Here is a 15625-nt window from a genome sequence, read left to right on the forward strand (position 1 = left end):
CAATCTCATGATAGTTACTCATAAGATTGAAAACCATAAACTCCATCACGCATAGCAAGGACTAGCTACTATGACATCCCCACTCATATCATCAACGCCCAACAGTGAGTGTAGACCATAGTCTAAAACATTACAGAAGTTTGGGAACTGTTAGTCTATGTTTGTACAGGTCTTCTGTGATAAGATTGAAGTTTCATGCTGTCAAACGTTTCTTGTGTGCTTTATATTTCATAAGGTGAGTGAATGCACATCTAATATGCAAGGGTCGCTTGTGAGACATTGTTGTATAGTTGTTCAATCAAGCCTAGATCTAACACTCTGGATTCTACCCTCATTTCATGTGGACTCACAGCTTAGACTAAAATGAAATCGTTTAGACTTCACAAGCAGTTGTAGCTTGAATGAAGAGATTTTGGACTACTTTTTGATTAGCCTTCTCCTTTAGTGCTAGCCTTCGTCATGGCTGAGTCTGCCCTTCACCTCCGGAGTGCCAACAAAAACTCAGTACGAAAACTTTGTATAAATGGATGCTCAAGTATGTGTGGGGGTGTGGATTTGTATGTGTGAGAGCATATAGGAAAGAGGATTGAGAGAGGAGGGACACAAAGAGAGAGAGAGAGAGAGAGAGAGAGAGAGAGAGAGAGAGCAGGTTGCTAAACAGAAAGCTGAACCATAAAAGACTATCCTCCTTCAGCCAGGGGAGCTGAGCCATACAAGAAGTATATCCTCAGCACACCACAAGTGAATATTTGCTTATATTCAAACAATGCTTTCAGACCCATCCCGATAGTTATCCAAAGTCTATCTTCATAAAACAAGTCTAAACAACAATGGACTTGTATTTCTTGCCTGTTTTCAGCTTCTTCCTCTGGCTCAAAGCTCTCATCTTTTTTAAAAAGCTAGCTTAATCCAAACTTGACACAACAAGTGCTGTTGATAGGATTAAGCCTCAAACAGAAAATAATAGCACCCTTGATGAGTGCCAAATAAGTGTTTCTTTGCAGAAAATGGCTGTTTAAAACCTTCCCTCTCTGTATTACAACACATGCGAGTAACCTGCATTTATGACACCAATATGCTGCCCAAAATTACTCTCTTCAGGACTACTCTCCTTTGCAAGATCAGTGGCAGAGCTCACTTGCAACTATGAGATCAAAAGATGTGTACGATATCATATGCAAAACTGTGCAATATTAAGGAGTAACTCTTGAGAATGGAAACTGGAAGAGACCACAATATTGTAAATTATTAGCAGCACAAGGATCTCCTAGCTTTATATTGCAAAAATGCCAAAACCAACAAACATTTCTTCACTTCAGAATGACAGAAAGCACTGCATTAGGTAATAGAAGGATACGTCCAGAAAAGTACGAAAGACTGCATTGCATAAACCAACAGAAACAAAAATATAATCAGTAAGATCAAAGATCCCCGCCTGCATAAAATATCAGAGACAGCATTTCACCTTCATTACTTAAACTCAGAAGTACACTTTCATAATCTGAGAAGCTATGATTTTTTGGGGCACACAAAGGCAAGAAAGACAAGAACAAACAGGTAAAAGAAAGAATGAAATAGAGACTTAAATTATGTCATGAAAACATTTATCATGCAACATGAATACAAGTGTAGATAGTAGCCAAAATAGGAAAATCTAAAAGCTTATCACAAACCTACTATATAAAGAAATACGAAACCAAAAAATCCCATAAAGTGTTGGTGAGATCTCATGTGTGGCCCTGTGTGTGCTATCCATGCCTCCTTGACCTCCTATGAGGGTGGGAGAGAGACCAGTGTAAAGACACAAAAAGTGGTCACCCATCTGAAGGAAGGGCGAGGTGTGTGTGTGTGTGTGTGTGTGTGTGTGTGTGTGAGTGAGAGTGAGAGAGAGTGATGCCCACAAGCAGTGGTCACCATCTGAAGGAAGCTGGGCGAGTGGGTGAGAGAGAGAGAGAGAGAGAGAGAGAGAGGCTCTTTTTGTCAGGTACACTAGTTTGAGGAGGACACAAGTGCATTCTCTTGAGAAGGCATGTTTGGATCGAAACTCATACCTCAAGGTTAGAAACGTTAAGAACTTCTGGAACGTGTTAGGTACTCATTAAAATCCGTGTGCAATATTTCTACTAGACCATTGTTAGGGGCGTGATCCGAACCAACTATATAGTATCTATAACTTAAAACGTGTTGAGGAAAGCGTATTTGTGGAGATATTTGCTACATGTTCTTATGTTGGTGGACATTGTGATCAACTTATACATGCTACTCACTATAAAGTATACTGTATTATAGTGATCATCACTATATACAGTATACTTAATGGTCAGTAGTATGTAAGGTCACAAAATCACATTTGCATGATGCATCTACAATATTATATTGAATATTCTGACATCATGTCACATCAATGATTATATTTCAAATAAGCTATATATGATATAGTATGTAGCAGCAGACATGGCCAGCAAGGAGTGGCCCAGCCTCTCTTTGAAGTCTCCCTCCACCCCAGCAGCTTCAGCCAGAAGGCTACGATATGCCACAATTGCAACTATGATAACCTCTCCGTATGCACACACATACCAATTAGGAGGTCTGAACCAGCCCAACATTGGGCACCATGAACAGATGTATTATCTACAGCAAGAGGTGAGAGATTTAAAGATGCGAATTGCGGATGCAGTTACCAGAATTCAAGTTCTTGAAGGACCTGGCAAGCAAACAGTAATTGATGAGGTTGTAAAGTCTTCGAAGGCTTCCCCTCCTACCCCTCAGTTAGTTTCTACAGTTAAAGATCTAGTTCATACAAACTGTTAAAAAGGAAGTAACTGTAGAGTTTGATGCAAAGGTAAATAAAGCTTGGCATCTAGGAAGAGATCAATGAACACGCAGCTAGACAGGATAATGCTTTGAAGATCAGAATCAGGGGATGGTATAAAGAGAAGGACTCTTTTAGTGATACTCTATCACGGCCATGCCTACTATTGATTGGATGGTGGACGAGGATGAGGATATTGATGATGAAGATGAAGCTAGAGCAACCTGTATCCTACACTCTAAAGGCCATGGTATTATTACACTTAACTCACGAGATCTACGAGTCAAGCTTCTCTCACAATCCTACAAGTTAAAAGGGACCAAGATATGGATAGCTCAGGAACTCACGCGAGCTCAATTGAAGAATAAGGCAATGGAACTAGCCAAGGTCAAGGCTGCTAGGCAGGACAGAAAAGGAGCAGTGTATCGTGAAGGCATACCAATCATTAAAGAGGTTAAATCCAAACCGAAAGACTCAGTCTTACAATAATATATGGCTTGTTATGCTTTCAGTAGGAACTCTAAACAACTGGAGATACTTTTTTCGACTCCTTGGGAGCTGCCATGTGCCCTCCCTAAGCATCTGTACTAGATGCTTTTTTGTCGTCCCATAGATCTGTTGGTCTCCTGTGGACGTTAATAAACTCTCTCACTCTTTCTCTCGTTTTTTTTGTTTTCTGAGTTTTGGGATTCATTTAAATTTTATGGTTATAGCTTAGATTAGCATAGCACTCAGCAAGGGCCCTAGGACGCCCTTTGCTTCAGCCCTTTGAGGCTTGTATGAGTGTCCTCTTCTATTTGGTGTACTTTGTCCCATAGGCCCACGAGGCCTCCCGCAGACGTCTCTCTCTCTCTCTCTCTCTCTCTCTCTCTCTCTGCCCAGGCCCACCACACATGACATCCATCTTGTTCCCCACACAGAATGTGCGAGCTGCACCACATTGGCTCCACAACCGGAGAGCCCAAGACCATGAGGGGCTCTGGACTAAGCATTTTGCACATGGACAAAAGGTCTTCGCCCTAATTTTAGTGTGAATGTTCAGCAGGGGATCCCATGGACACTAAGAACTACCACATCATCATGATTGGTTGCACGTTGGCCAAGATTTACGGATTGGTACTAGAGAGAGACATCAGCTCCTACTCAAAGGCACAAGGACAGCCGGCTTGGGGCAGCAGGCTGGGTTTTGGAGGCAGCATTCTAGTCTTGATCACATCTTCACTCTACGGGCCATCATTGAGGAGCCGAAATCAAGATCCCAAAAAGTCTACGCTTGCTTTGTAAACTTATAGAAGGCCTTTGACACAATCCCACGATTCCGCATTATTATGAAAATTCAGGAGACGCAAATCTCGGGAGATATGATCTCGGGGTGATGAGTCATGAGTCAATCAAAGGGAAAGTACATGCCTTTGTAGGCCTATCAAAATGGATTGATCGCTTGGGAGGCAAGGGATCATTGCTTGCTCATTTGATGATACAAATACTATGGTATGAAAACAACATAGTCCTCATATCCCCTTCAACAGCAGGCCTACACAAACATCTAGAGACCCTAGAGGCATTCTACAGGGAGAGAGACTTGATCGTCAACCTTGGCAAGACCAAGGTTATGATTTTCAACACCTCATGGGTAGTGCTTCGTTGGCACAGCTTCACTAACTAAGGGGAGCAGATGGAGATCCTGAAATCATACACCTATCCGGGGGCAATCTTCACGAGACCAGTTTTCAAGATGATCCATGCAGCCAAGGCACGGCTCACACGAGGTGAGGGAGCAGACTAGAGTGACAGTGCTTCAAAACACACTTTCAGAACCCCCCAACGAAGGAATGGCTGTTTCTGAATGATTTGGAGTAAGCCCTCAGTCCCCCATCAAATTATACAGGCAAAGTTCGCCATGACACCACTCCAGATTGATGCCATCATTCAAACGGTGACATACCTCCACAGGGTTTGAGCTTTGCCTTGCTGAAGACCACCAAGGCTTGCACTAGAGTCAAACAAACAACTGGCAAAGAGAGGAGTTAGCACAGCCTGGTTTGCCCATCACGTCATTTAGATGGATTGACTCCCCCCCTTCGAGTACAACTTGGATGCCCTGTCCCCCCCAATCCCACAAGATGAGATCAACCGTATAATACGATTGGATCTACTCCAACTCTATACGTCATGGACTTGGGGTGGAGGAAGAAAGGGAAGCAGGCGCGCCTAGAGAGCGGAAGATGTTAGAGACTCACTGTTCCCACCTGTGAGCCCCCGTTTTGTGGGGACAAGGGGCAGTGAGGGTAAGATGGGATGGAAAAAGAGAGACTCAGCAAACAGCAGCATTCTGGGGGGGCTCCATGCCTACCTAGAGGCAAAGGACTGGCTGCACAGGGCGCCCTTTTATAGGGCCCTGTTGCAGGACCAGTCGGTCCAACCAGGGCCACCGACCAGGGCCGACCCTGGTCGGTTTTACTGACAGACCTGGTCGGTCCCCAGTCAGGGAACCGACCCTGCTGGTCGGTCAGACCAACAGGCCTGGGCAGTGCCTATAAAAGGCCCTCACTTCCCTTCATTTCATTCATCCAGTGCAGGACAGAAAGCCTCTGATTTGGGCTGTGCTGTGCACTCAGACTTGGCATTTTCTGACAGAGAGAATTTCTGCAGTTTGTCTCAGCACTTGGCTGAGTTTTGTATTGCTCTCCTGGAGCCAGTTTTCTGCCCACCATCCGGTGGATGAATATATTCTCTCTCTGTCTAAGTTTTCTCTGAGTGAGTATTGTATCTGTGATCAGTTATCTGAGTTGAGTGTTGCTAGAGTGGGAGAGGTCTTGGCTGGAGGTTAGAGTGATTCTTTCCTTCTGTTTTTCTAACATGGTATCAGAGCAAAACCTTTCACAACCAACCTGGCTTTATACTTATCCAAGCTGCCGTCAGATTTGTATTTGAGTTTGTATACCCACTTAGTGCCAATGACTTTCCGTCTAAGGGGCCTGGCCACTAAGTCCCATGTATGATTCTTTAGAATAGCATCCATCTCTGCCTGCATGGCAGCCTGCCATTCGGGATTGTCTTTCGCCTCCGCGAAGGTTCTTGGCTCAACAATCTGAGCCACCAAAGCAACATTCACGGATGGGGTCTTTTGAAGACGTTGAGACCGACGCAATCCGGAACTGCTACTCTCAGGTAAAGAGGTGACACGAGACTCTTCCAATGTCCGGAGGTACCATTGGGGCAACTTTTTCTGCTTCTCTGTGGGAGGAGGAACGGGAACCTCTGCGGGATCATCCTGCTCTTCCTGTGTATCGGGTGGAATATCAGCTTTTGATTGGGTAACCTCTTGAATGGTCAATCTGGGACGGGGTGGGATCGGGGGTTGAACAATCTCCTCCTCCTCAATCTGAGGCTCCTCCTGGGGTTCAGGTTCTTTTTCCGCGAAGACAACATCACGACTGATGAGTATTTGCTTCTTTACTGGATCGAATAAACCCACTTCCAGCCAATTGCATTCTTGCCTTTAGGCAAAGGCACCAATTCCCATGTAGCATTAGCATCCAAGGCATCCATTTCTTCATCCATGGCTTTCTCCCATTTTTCATTTCCCATGGCTTGCTCAAAAGAAGTCGGTTCTGGTTCCTGTATCACTTTGACCATATAGGCATAGTGAATGGCTGTAAATCCATCATATTTTAGCCTATCCACAGGATACCTAACCCTGGTAGACCTGCGCAAAATAGGCTCACTTCCAGGTGCTCTCAAAACATCCCTGGTCTTCCTTACTCCAGGTGTAACAACAGAAGGAATACCCAACTCATCATCAATGCTCTGCTCTGAGCCACTGGATTCACCATCCACACTATACCCAACAAAGATACATGGTCTGCTTCGGGAATCAAGCTTGGTCCTATCTTCCTTGGGCACATGCACCCACGCGTTAGAACCAAAAATGCGGAGATGAGAAATAGAGGGCTTCTTACCATAAAATGCCTCATATGGAGTCTTGTCCTTGACGGCCTTTGTCTTGGTCCGGTTGAGAATGTGTACCGCTGTATTGATAGCTTCACTCCAATAGGCTTTAGAAAGATTTCTCCCTCGGAGCATAGCAAGCCCTGTCTCAGTGGTGGTTCTATGCTTTCTCTCGGCTACCCCGTTTTGCTGAGAAGTATGTGCCGTGGTGAGTTGTCGCTTGATCCCATGCTTGCGACAAAATGTATTAAACTCACTTGAGGTGAATTCTCCCCCCCTGTCTATGCGAAATGTCTTGACATCTTCCCCTGTCTCCTTTTCAACTCTAGCTTTCCAGTCTTTGAATTTCTCAAAAGCCTGAGACTTTTAGCCAAACAATATACCCAAGTCATTCTACTGAAATCATCCACAAAGAGAAGGGAATACCTGGATCCTGCCCATGATGCAGTAGACATTGGACCACAAATGTCGGCGTGAACCAACTCAAGTGGTTTGCTGGCCCGAAACGAAGCTTCTTGTGGGAACTTATCCCTGTGTTGCTTGCCTTCAAGACAAGCCCTACAGACATCATCCTTGCCTGTAATTGGTGGAAGTCCATCCACCATCTTTGACTTTGACATTTCAGCCAAGATTCCATAGCTGACATGACCGAAGCGCTCATGCCAAAGTTTGGACTTTCCGTGATCATCATGAACCAACATTGCACTGAGACGGTACAGTCCATTCTCTTCAACACCCTGTGCTACCACTTGCCCACTCCCTTTGGATGTCACGGTAACCTTGCCATCTTGGAAAAGAACTACCATGTTGTTTTTGTCCATCTGACTTACAGATAGTAAATTCTTGCAAAGGTCGGGTACATAAAGTACTCCAGAGATATCCTTCTCCTCACCCGCCGTGGTAATGAAAGGAATGCTACCTATGCCCTTCACAGGACATGTCCGGCTATCCCCAACAGAAACTTTGGAATCCGGGTGTGTACTGTCCATGGTTTTGAACCACGTCCTTCTGTTGGACATGTGCTTAGAAGCACCACTGTCAACATACCAACCTTCTTTTCCTTCACTAACTGCATAAGCTGAACAATGTTCACTGAGTAAGAATAACTGACCCGTTGTCACATTGGCAGAATCACTCTTAGGCTCTTCTTTGTTTTTGGCTTCTCTTTTCCGCTTTTGATCTGCCTTCTTCTTCCGGCATTCTTTGGCAGAGTGGCCAAGCTTTTCACAGTAAAAGCACTTCATTTTCTTCTTACGTTCAGCGTCCTCTGATTTCTTGGAATCCTTTGACTTGCCTTTGCCAGGCTTGTCTTTGGCAACCAATGCCTTTTCGTCGTTTTGCGTAAAGAGTTTCTCTCGGGCCTCCTCCTGAAGTAGGAGTGGACAAAGCTCCTCAAAGTTGATTGGCTTTGTCCGTTGACCCGCAGTGACCGTAGTCACAAAACTTTTGAAACTCCGTGGCAATTTGTGGAGTGTGAGTAATGCTAATTGACTCGAGTCCACTTTCTGACCAACCGCTGCGAGCTGGTCCCGCACAACTTTCACCTTTGTCAGATGATCATGAACACTGTCACCCTCATTCATATCAAGGTTATAAAGCTGATGCTGCAATGTGATGATACGAGCTGTGTTATCGGTTTCATACAACTCCTTCAGTATGGTCCACACCTCTGAAGACGTTTCTGCCAACTGGATATGAGGAATAACAGAATCTGCTGTCGTGCCTATAAGCATTGCTAAGGCCTGAGCATCCCTCTCCTCCCATGCACAGAGTTCATCTGCATCTGCTTCAGCTAGAACTTCACCTCTCTTGTCCACAATATCCTCCGGCTTTTCTTCAGTACCATTGACAATCTTCCACAACTTCCGTGCCACCAGGCTTTCAGGATCCAGTGTCCCCATTAAAGGTCTGCAGGTTGAAGAAGGCGTTATACGGGCTGAAACAGGCCCCCAGAGCTTGGTACCAAAGGATTGATATATTCTTTCAGAAGATTGGGCTCAGTCGGAGTCCTTCTGAGGCAAACCTTTACTTGTTCATTGAGAAGGGATTGCGATTGGTACTCATTCTCTATGTTGATGATCTTATCTTGACAGGTGATCATGTCAAGAAGATTTCACAGGTCAAGGAGCTACTCATGTCTGAGTTTGAGATGACTGACCTTGGATTATTACATTACTTCCTTGGGATTGAAGTAAAGCAGGCTAAAGACAGGATTTTCATTTCTCAGGAGAAATACTGCAGAGAGATTCTGAAGAGATTTCAGATGGAGGATTGCAGAACAGCTTTAACTCCCATGGAGGTCGGGCTGAAGCTAAGTGTTCACGACACATCTCAGCTGGTTGATACTCTTTTGTATCGACGATTGGTAGGAAGTTTGCTTTATCTTACCAATACGCGCCCGGATATTTGCTATGCAGTTGGATTATTATGTCAGTTTTCTGCTTCTCCCAGGAAGAATCATTGGAATGCAGGTTTACGTGTGCTGAGGTATTTGAAGGGTACTTGCACCTTTGGGATCAGCTACACCAAAGGCATTGAACTAGGCGGGTTCTGTGACAGTGATTGGGCAGGTGACGTGGACACCAGAAGGTCGACGACAGGATATTGTTTCTTACTTGCATCTGGAGCCATCTCTTGGCTAAGTAAGAAGCAACCCACAGTATCCCTTTCATCTACAGAGGCAGAGTACAGAGCCGCGTGTACAGCCGCTTGTGAGACATTGTGGTTGCGGTGGATTCTGGAGGACATGGATGTGTGTCAGGAGGATGCGACAGTGCTAATGTGCGACAATCAGAGTTGCATAGCTATTGCAAAGAATCCAGTGTACCATGCGCGGACCAAACACATCGAAGTTCATTATCATTTTGTTCGAGAGCTCATCATCGACGACGTGATCGAGCTTATCTACTGCCCGACCGCCGACAATTTGTCCGACCTTTTCACGAAGGCACTCCCTCGAGAACAGATGGAGCACCTCATCAAACGCATGGGGATTGGCCCACAGTTGTGACATTGAGGGGGGGTGTTAGAGACTCACTGTTCCCACCTGTGAGCCCCCGTTTTGTGGGGACAAGGGGCAGTGAGGGTAAGATGGGATGGAAAAAGAGAGACTCAGCAAACAGCAGCATTCTGGGGGGGCTCCATGCCTACCTAGAGGCAAAGGACTGGCTGCACAGGGCGCCCTTTTATAGGGCCCTGTTGCAGGACCAGTCGGTCCAACCAGGGCCACCGACCAGGGCCGACCCTGGTCGGTTTTACTGACAGACCTGGTCGGTCCCCAGTCAGGGAACCGACCCTGCTGGTCGGTCAGACCAACAGGCCTGGGCAGTGCCTATAAAAGGCCCTCACTTCCCTTCATTTCATTCATCCAGTGCAGGACAGAAAGCCTCTGATTTGGGCTGTGCTGTGCACTCAGACTTGGCATTTTCTGACAGAGAGAATTTCTGCAGTTTGTCTCAGCACTTGGCTGAGTTTTGTATTGCTCTCCTGGAGCCAGTTTTCTGCCCACCATCCGGTGGATGAATATATTCTCTCTCTGTCTAAGTTTTCTCTGAGTGAGTATTGTATCTGTGATCAGTTATCTGAGTTGAGTGTTGCTAGAGTGGGAGAGGTCTTGGCTGGAGGTTAGAGTGATTCTTTCCTTCTGTTTTTCTAACAGAAGATCTGCAAACTATGCACACTGGAGGAGGTGGAGACAAAGGAGCATTTCCTATGTACCGTAAAGCGACACAGAGAGACCCTACTGGACAAATCTGACAACAGAAGGTGACACTGCCATAGGAGATAGAGATAAATCGAGCACAGCGACATGTCATAGATTTCTATGCATTTGGGTCAGCCCCAAAAAAAGTTGGAGGGGAGGAGGAGCTAGCTGATAAGAGGGTAGAGTGCATCAACGGGAAGAGACAATGGGGTGCAGCCAGAGCATGACTTACACGAGGGCATGGTGCTCTAGCTCGGCTAGAGTGACACTTCCAAGACCCCTCGACGAAGGGGTGGCTGTTTTATACACTTGTGAGCCAACAGCCATGTACGCAGCACCCTTCTGGAGGAGTGACCTATCGGCGACCGATTGGCAGCCATTTGAGAGGCTACATGTGATTTGGGTTCCGCGATGATTCGAAGTAAGCCTATCAAATCATAGAGGCAGAATTCGCCATGACACCACTCCAAATTGATACCATCTTCCAGATGGTGACGTGGCCTTACCTAGTTGGTGACTTCCAAGGTTGGCACTACAGTCTTCCAAACGACTATCCGAGAGAGAGGTTAGCATGGCAGGGTACACAAAGACATCCACATGGCTTGCCAGTCAGGGTATTCAAACAGATCGTATCCCCCCTTTCCAGTAGAGCTTGGATGCTCCTAATTCCTTGGTCCAGCACTATGAGATCAACCATATCATACTATTGGATCTACTCCAGCTCAATACGCCACTTGGGGGAGTCAAGATCAAGAGTTCTCACCACCCAGTTCTACCACGACCATTCCTAGAGAGTATCAAAAGATGGAATGATCATCAAACCCCAGTATCTGGAAGATAGACAAGTCTTCTACATCTTGAGGATTGCCATCGGACAACTAAGGGTCTGTCCCATCAGTTGCGGGTCGAGGCAAGGAGAGCCATAGGCACACCTGGAGAGCAACGGATATGCAGGTTATGCACGTTGCAGGGGCGGAGACAAAGGAATATTTCTTATATATTTGCCCTTTTACTATGAGATCCAAAGACGATAGCACTGCCTCTTTCAATAGGGTCACGGTTTTGGGCCTCTCTCCCAGCTGATCCACTTTCATGACCAGGTCTGCATTGGTCTCTATATGATGGAAACACGGCGACACAAACTCTCTACTGCGTTAGATCAAATAGTAGGAGTGATCGTGCCACAGGAGATAGAGACGGACCGAGCCCAGCAACATGTCATAGATTTGTATGCATTCTAGTCTTTCCCAAGACAGAGTGGAGTAGAGGAGTGTTAGAAATCGACCAACAGAGGGTACGCACAGCGGAAGACTGATAGAATAGCCCAAGAACTCATACAATGTGGTGTGGGGAGTGAAATCACAAACTTCTTAAACTTATGTGGATAGCATAGGTGTGCAGACTCATCAATAGACAATGAACCAGCCAGATATAGAAGACACCAAAATAATATATTTCCGTCCAAAGCTATGGACACAATACAAAAGAGATAGATCCAAAGTCCCACCAATGGTGTGGTCCTCTGATCTTACCACAAGGTCCTCCTCCTATCTGCCGGCTATCTCTAGACTCGAGCCCGCCGCGTGCTCCACCTCAAGCGTAAGTAGACTTTCCGTCCAAAGATCTCAGCACCTTGCTGCCCTCGTAGACAGCCTAGGCTTCAGCCCCAAGTGAGCTCAGGCTGCAGCAACTCTGACCCTGCTTTGCCTCTTGGATGTGGGCCCAAAGATCAGGCTTCTGCTGCTCCCATGTTTGCTGACTTGCTGGATGTGAAGAATGAGGCTGGATGCCTCCTTTTATAGGCCCAAAGGGGCCCTTGAAGTGGCCGACTGGCCTGCCCTAATATGGCTGACCAGTCTGCCATAAAACCAACCCCACAGGCCCCTCTCACATGTTGGATGCGTGTTGAGAGTCAATTGCTGCCTCTAGAGGCCCTTGGGGCCATTCCCCACATAAACAGAAGGCCACACAAGCTCGCTTTGAGCAGCGCAGCTAAAAGGGAGTGTAGGCAGAGTTTTGGAGCCTAGGTGTCTTGAAGAATTTGGTGGGTTCATGACAAAGATGCTGGGTGTTGCCATTGGTGTATGAGTTATCGGCCTGCCATCCCACAGGCTGCCAAATGGCAGGTTGGCCACAGGGTCAGCCACCCTACTGACTGGCTGGGCATGCTTCTAGGCCCCATTGGCCCACATCTGAAGGTGGGGGGGGCAGCAGCCCCTCCCCTATAGATAAAGTCACAGGAGACCATTCTACACATTCACTAGACGGCCACTGCGACATATGCTGATGCAATAAACATTTTTAGTACTAAGAGAACCCCTTTTCAAAGAATAGGCTGCCTGTCGTAACGTGGCCGACAGCTCTCATTTAACATTGCTCCAATTTCATATCTGGAGAGGGCCATGAACCAAAGCCTTCCATACAAAGCTTCTCAAGAAACTTACATTCAATCTTCAGACCTTTGAAGCCTCTCGCTTCTCTTCCAGGTTATTAATTCACTAGCCAATGTATCCTAACATATTCAGCAGGGCCAGTGCTCAGCACAGACTCATTGTCCTACTGTTGTATAGAAGTGTGACCTGTTCTACCCCTCAATGTTTGCTTCATAATCCAGGGGCCATTTGTGTGTGCCAACACAACATAAAATTAAAATGTGTGGCACCCCTAAATGTTTTCTTTCATAATTCAGAGGCCATTTGCGTGTGCCAACACAAGATGATTTGGACATAAAATTAAAATGTGTGGCCATTTGTCACCGAAATGCACCATATATCTGCACAAAGCACAATATGAAGAGTATGGGATGATGCAAACACATAGCGTAAGGGACTTCTAAACATACTGAACCCAATGATAGAGGGTAAGGGATAGCACCAAAAGCCTTAAACTTATAATCCAAATGATGAAAAATGACTTGTAGCCAGCACACCATGTTCAAATACCTGGAAACCTTACTTGGCATGCTGCTGTGATCTGGTTTTAATGCTTTTCACCAAGAACTATATTGAATTTTTGGCTCAACGATAGCATTTCTCAGTTCGCTCATACAGGACCTATTGTGACCATGTTTGCTTCTCCACGGTTGGCCACACAGAGATCTCATCCAGCATTTAAGAGGTTGCTGGGGTATGTGAGACACAAGCAATTTCCATCTGGTTCACGGTCTCCGTCCTTCAAGACAGTTTACGAAGTCTTTTCCACAAAGTTTTATAGTTGAAAGGTGGTAGGTTTCAATCGCTGCTCATTGATCCTTTTAAAAGCAGTGTTGGTCCATTTATGTGTATTCTGGTTGGGGCAGCAGGCTTGCCTTTGCAATCATTCGATCCTTAAACAGTTTGCTCATCAGTCTGTTCAAACTGCGGAGTGCAGCATTGGCATTATGACCGCAGCAAGCCGGCTTCGCAAGCAGTCGGTTCTCAAGTTCTTCACTACAAGGTCTGTTTAGCAAGGGTCCAAAAGTAGAGTTGCTGAGGCAACCAGATTGCAGAGGTGGTTCGAATTTTTAACACTTCAAAAGCACAGCATCCCGTCTTGGGTAGACGGTTGCAACATTCCTAGAAATTGTTTTTTAAGGCATTTCGACTTTGTTGGGAAGTTGTCCCACCCAAAGTAGTCCGTAGTTGGAACCTTTAGGTAGGTGCCCTTCGAGGGCAAAAATTGACTCAAGGTGTAAGACGGCCTGGTTTGGACCCTTTGTCCCTTGATACACAGCTTCTAATTCCACAAGAGGGGATGTTGGGAAGGGGGAAGCCAGATTGCTTCTCGCGCTAGCCATGTCTGAGGCATTCTAGGGTGTTGTTTGGATTCCAATGGCAGATCTTGAAATCTAAGAGCAAAGAAATCTAAACTGATTTTGTGCACTAGTAGAAAAACTACTTACAATGTGCATTCAGGCAGGGGGAGGGAGGGGGCCGAGGGGGGGGGGCGGTTACAAATGTCTGGAAACGCAGCAAAGGCGACTGCAACCGCTTGAAGTCATGGTAAAGAAGTGTATAGGCTAATCTGACGGTGTATGTAGGTACATGAATCCTCAAAATCCGTGCCAGTGTTTTATCAGATTTTTGTCATCTGTCAAAGCATGAGTGATCTGAGGTCACAGTTAACCAAATTCAAATGGAGTTCATAAGATATCTTATCGTGGTCTTTAAAATTTTCAGTCTAAGACACTCCCTATCATCCTAAGGTTTAAAACAGTGTTACAACATTTTTTACACTCTCAGCTAACATTGTAAAGGGCAAGTGACGCCACATACCATAAGGCCTGCAGTTATCCCGTCTAATGTGACTCGATTCCACGAATCGAAGTACTTACGAATATCGAGTCTTGCTTTGGCTGCCACAGCGGCTGACGTGATTATCATGATGGCGAAGTAGAACAAGAATCCTGTAATGCCTGTGAGCCCTAATATTCCTGCCACCACCCCTCCGACAATCGAAAGAAAGGTGCGGCTGCAGATCAAACCACGCGAGGAAAGAATATCATGAATAAGACCAGGGATGGGCAAAGGGTTGTGAATCAGATTATGGGACTGCACCTGCTCTGCGAATTCAAACCTTGTGAGGGTGGATCATGAGAAAGAATTATTTGATTAGAGAAACCTGTAGTAGATCGCTCTCATGTTGTTTTGAATGTTCTCAGCGCTGTACAAGGGTAATTCGTCTGCACTAGTGCTGGACTTCTTGTCTGAAACTGATTTGCCCCGGCTCTTCACGCGATCCGTCGCCATGGATCCTCTATGCACGCAAATTCCTCACAATGGGAATGTATGCTGGTAACACTTTGACAAGGACCAAGAGACCGGGGTATCTCCTGCACACCTGGTCTCGCTACCGACACGTGGAGGTGCAGTCGAGTCACCAGAATTAGCCAGCGCCATACAAAACAAGGTGGCAAACCACTAAGGCCCTGCTTTATGTGTATATGTACGTGATTGAGTGGTCACTCCAATATGCGAATGATGTTCCTGCTTTTATGTTTGGATTGCTATTGTTTCTCCATATGTGATCTAATTGAGATCCATAAATTGAAGTTTAAGTTGTTCATCATATTTTGAAGGTTTGTTGCTTCGAGTGTTTGATTCAACATGTCAATGTTGAAATCTCCTAACAAAATTGTGTTAGATTTTGTATTGGTTGTGGTAGCAAGTAATTGTTGAAGG

The 15625-nt window shown here is 45.8% G+C and overlaps 1 protein-coding gene across 1 annotated transcript; it reads right to left on the reverse strand.

The window, feature by feature from the left end:
- Nucleotides 1-666: 666 nt before the first annotated feature.
- LOC147894836 (Rab5-interacting family protein) lies at nucleotides 667-15233 on the reverse strand. The gene is made up of 4 exons (XM_087385039.1): nucleotides 15066-15233; nucleotides 14720-14915; nucleotides 1358-1377; nucleotides 667-1183 (listed from the first exon to the last, which is right to left on the reverse strand). Exons 1-4 carry the CDS (start codon nucleotides 15191-15193, stop codon nucleotides 1153-1155), a joined length of 375 nt encoding a protein of 124 aa, XP_087241165.1. The 5' UTR covers nucleotides 15194-15233; the 3' UTR covers nucleotides 667-1152.
- Between the last annotated feature and the right edge of the window lie 392 nt (nucleotides 15234-15625).

This window comes from Dipteris shenzhenensis, chromosome 14 (assembly GCF_047967505.1).
Source record: "Dipteris shenzhenensis isolate YYH24624 ecotype China chromosome 14, Dip_SZ_1.0, whole genome shotgun sequence".
In the NCBI taxonomy this organism is placed as follows: domain Eukaryota; kingdom Viridiplantae; phylum Streptophyta; class Polypodiopsida; order Gleicheniales; family Dipteridaceae; genus Dipteris; species Dipteris shenzhenensis.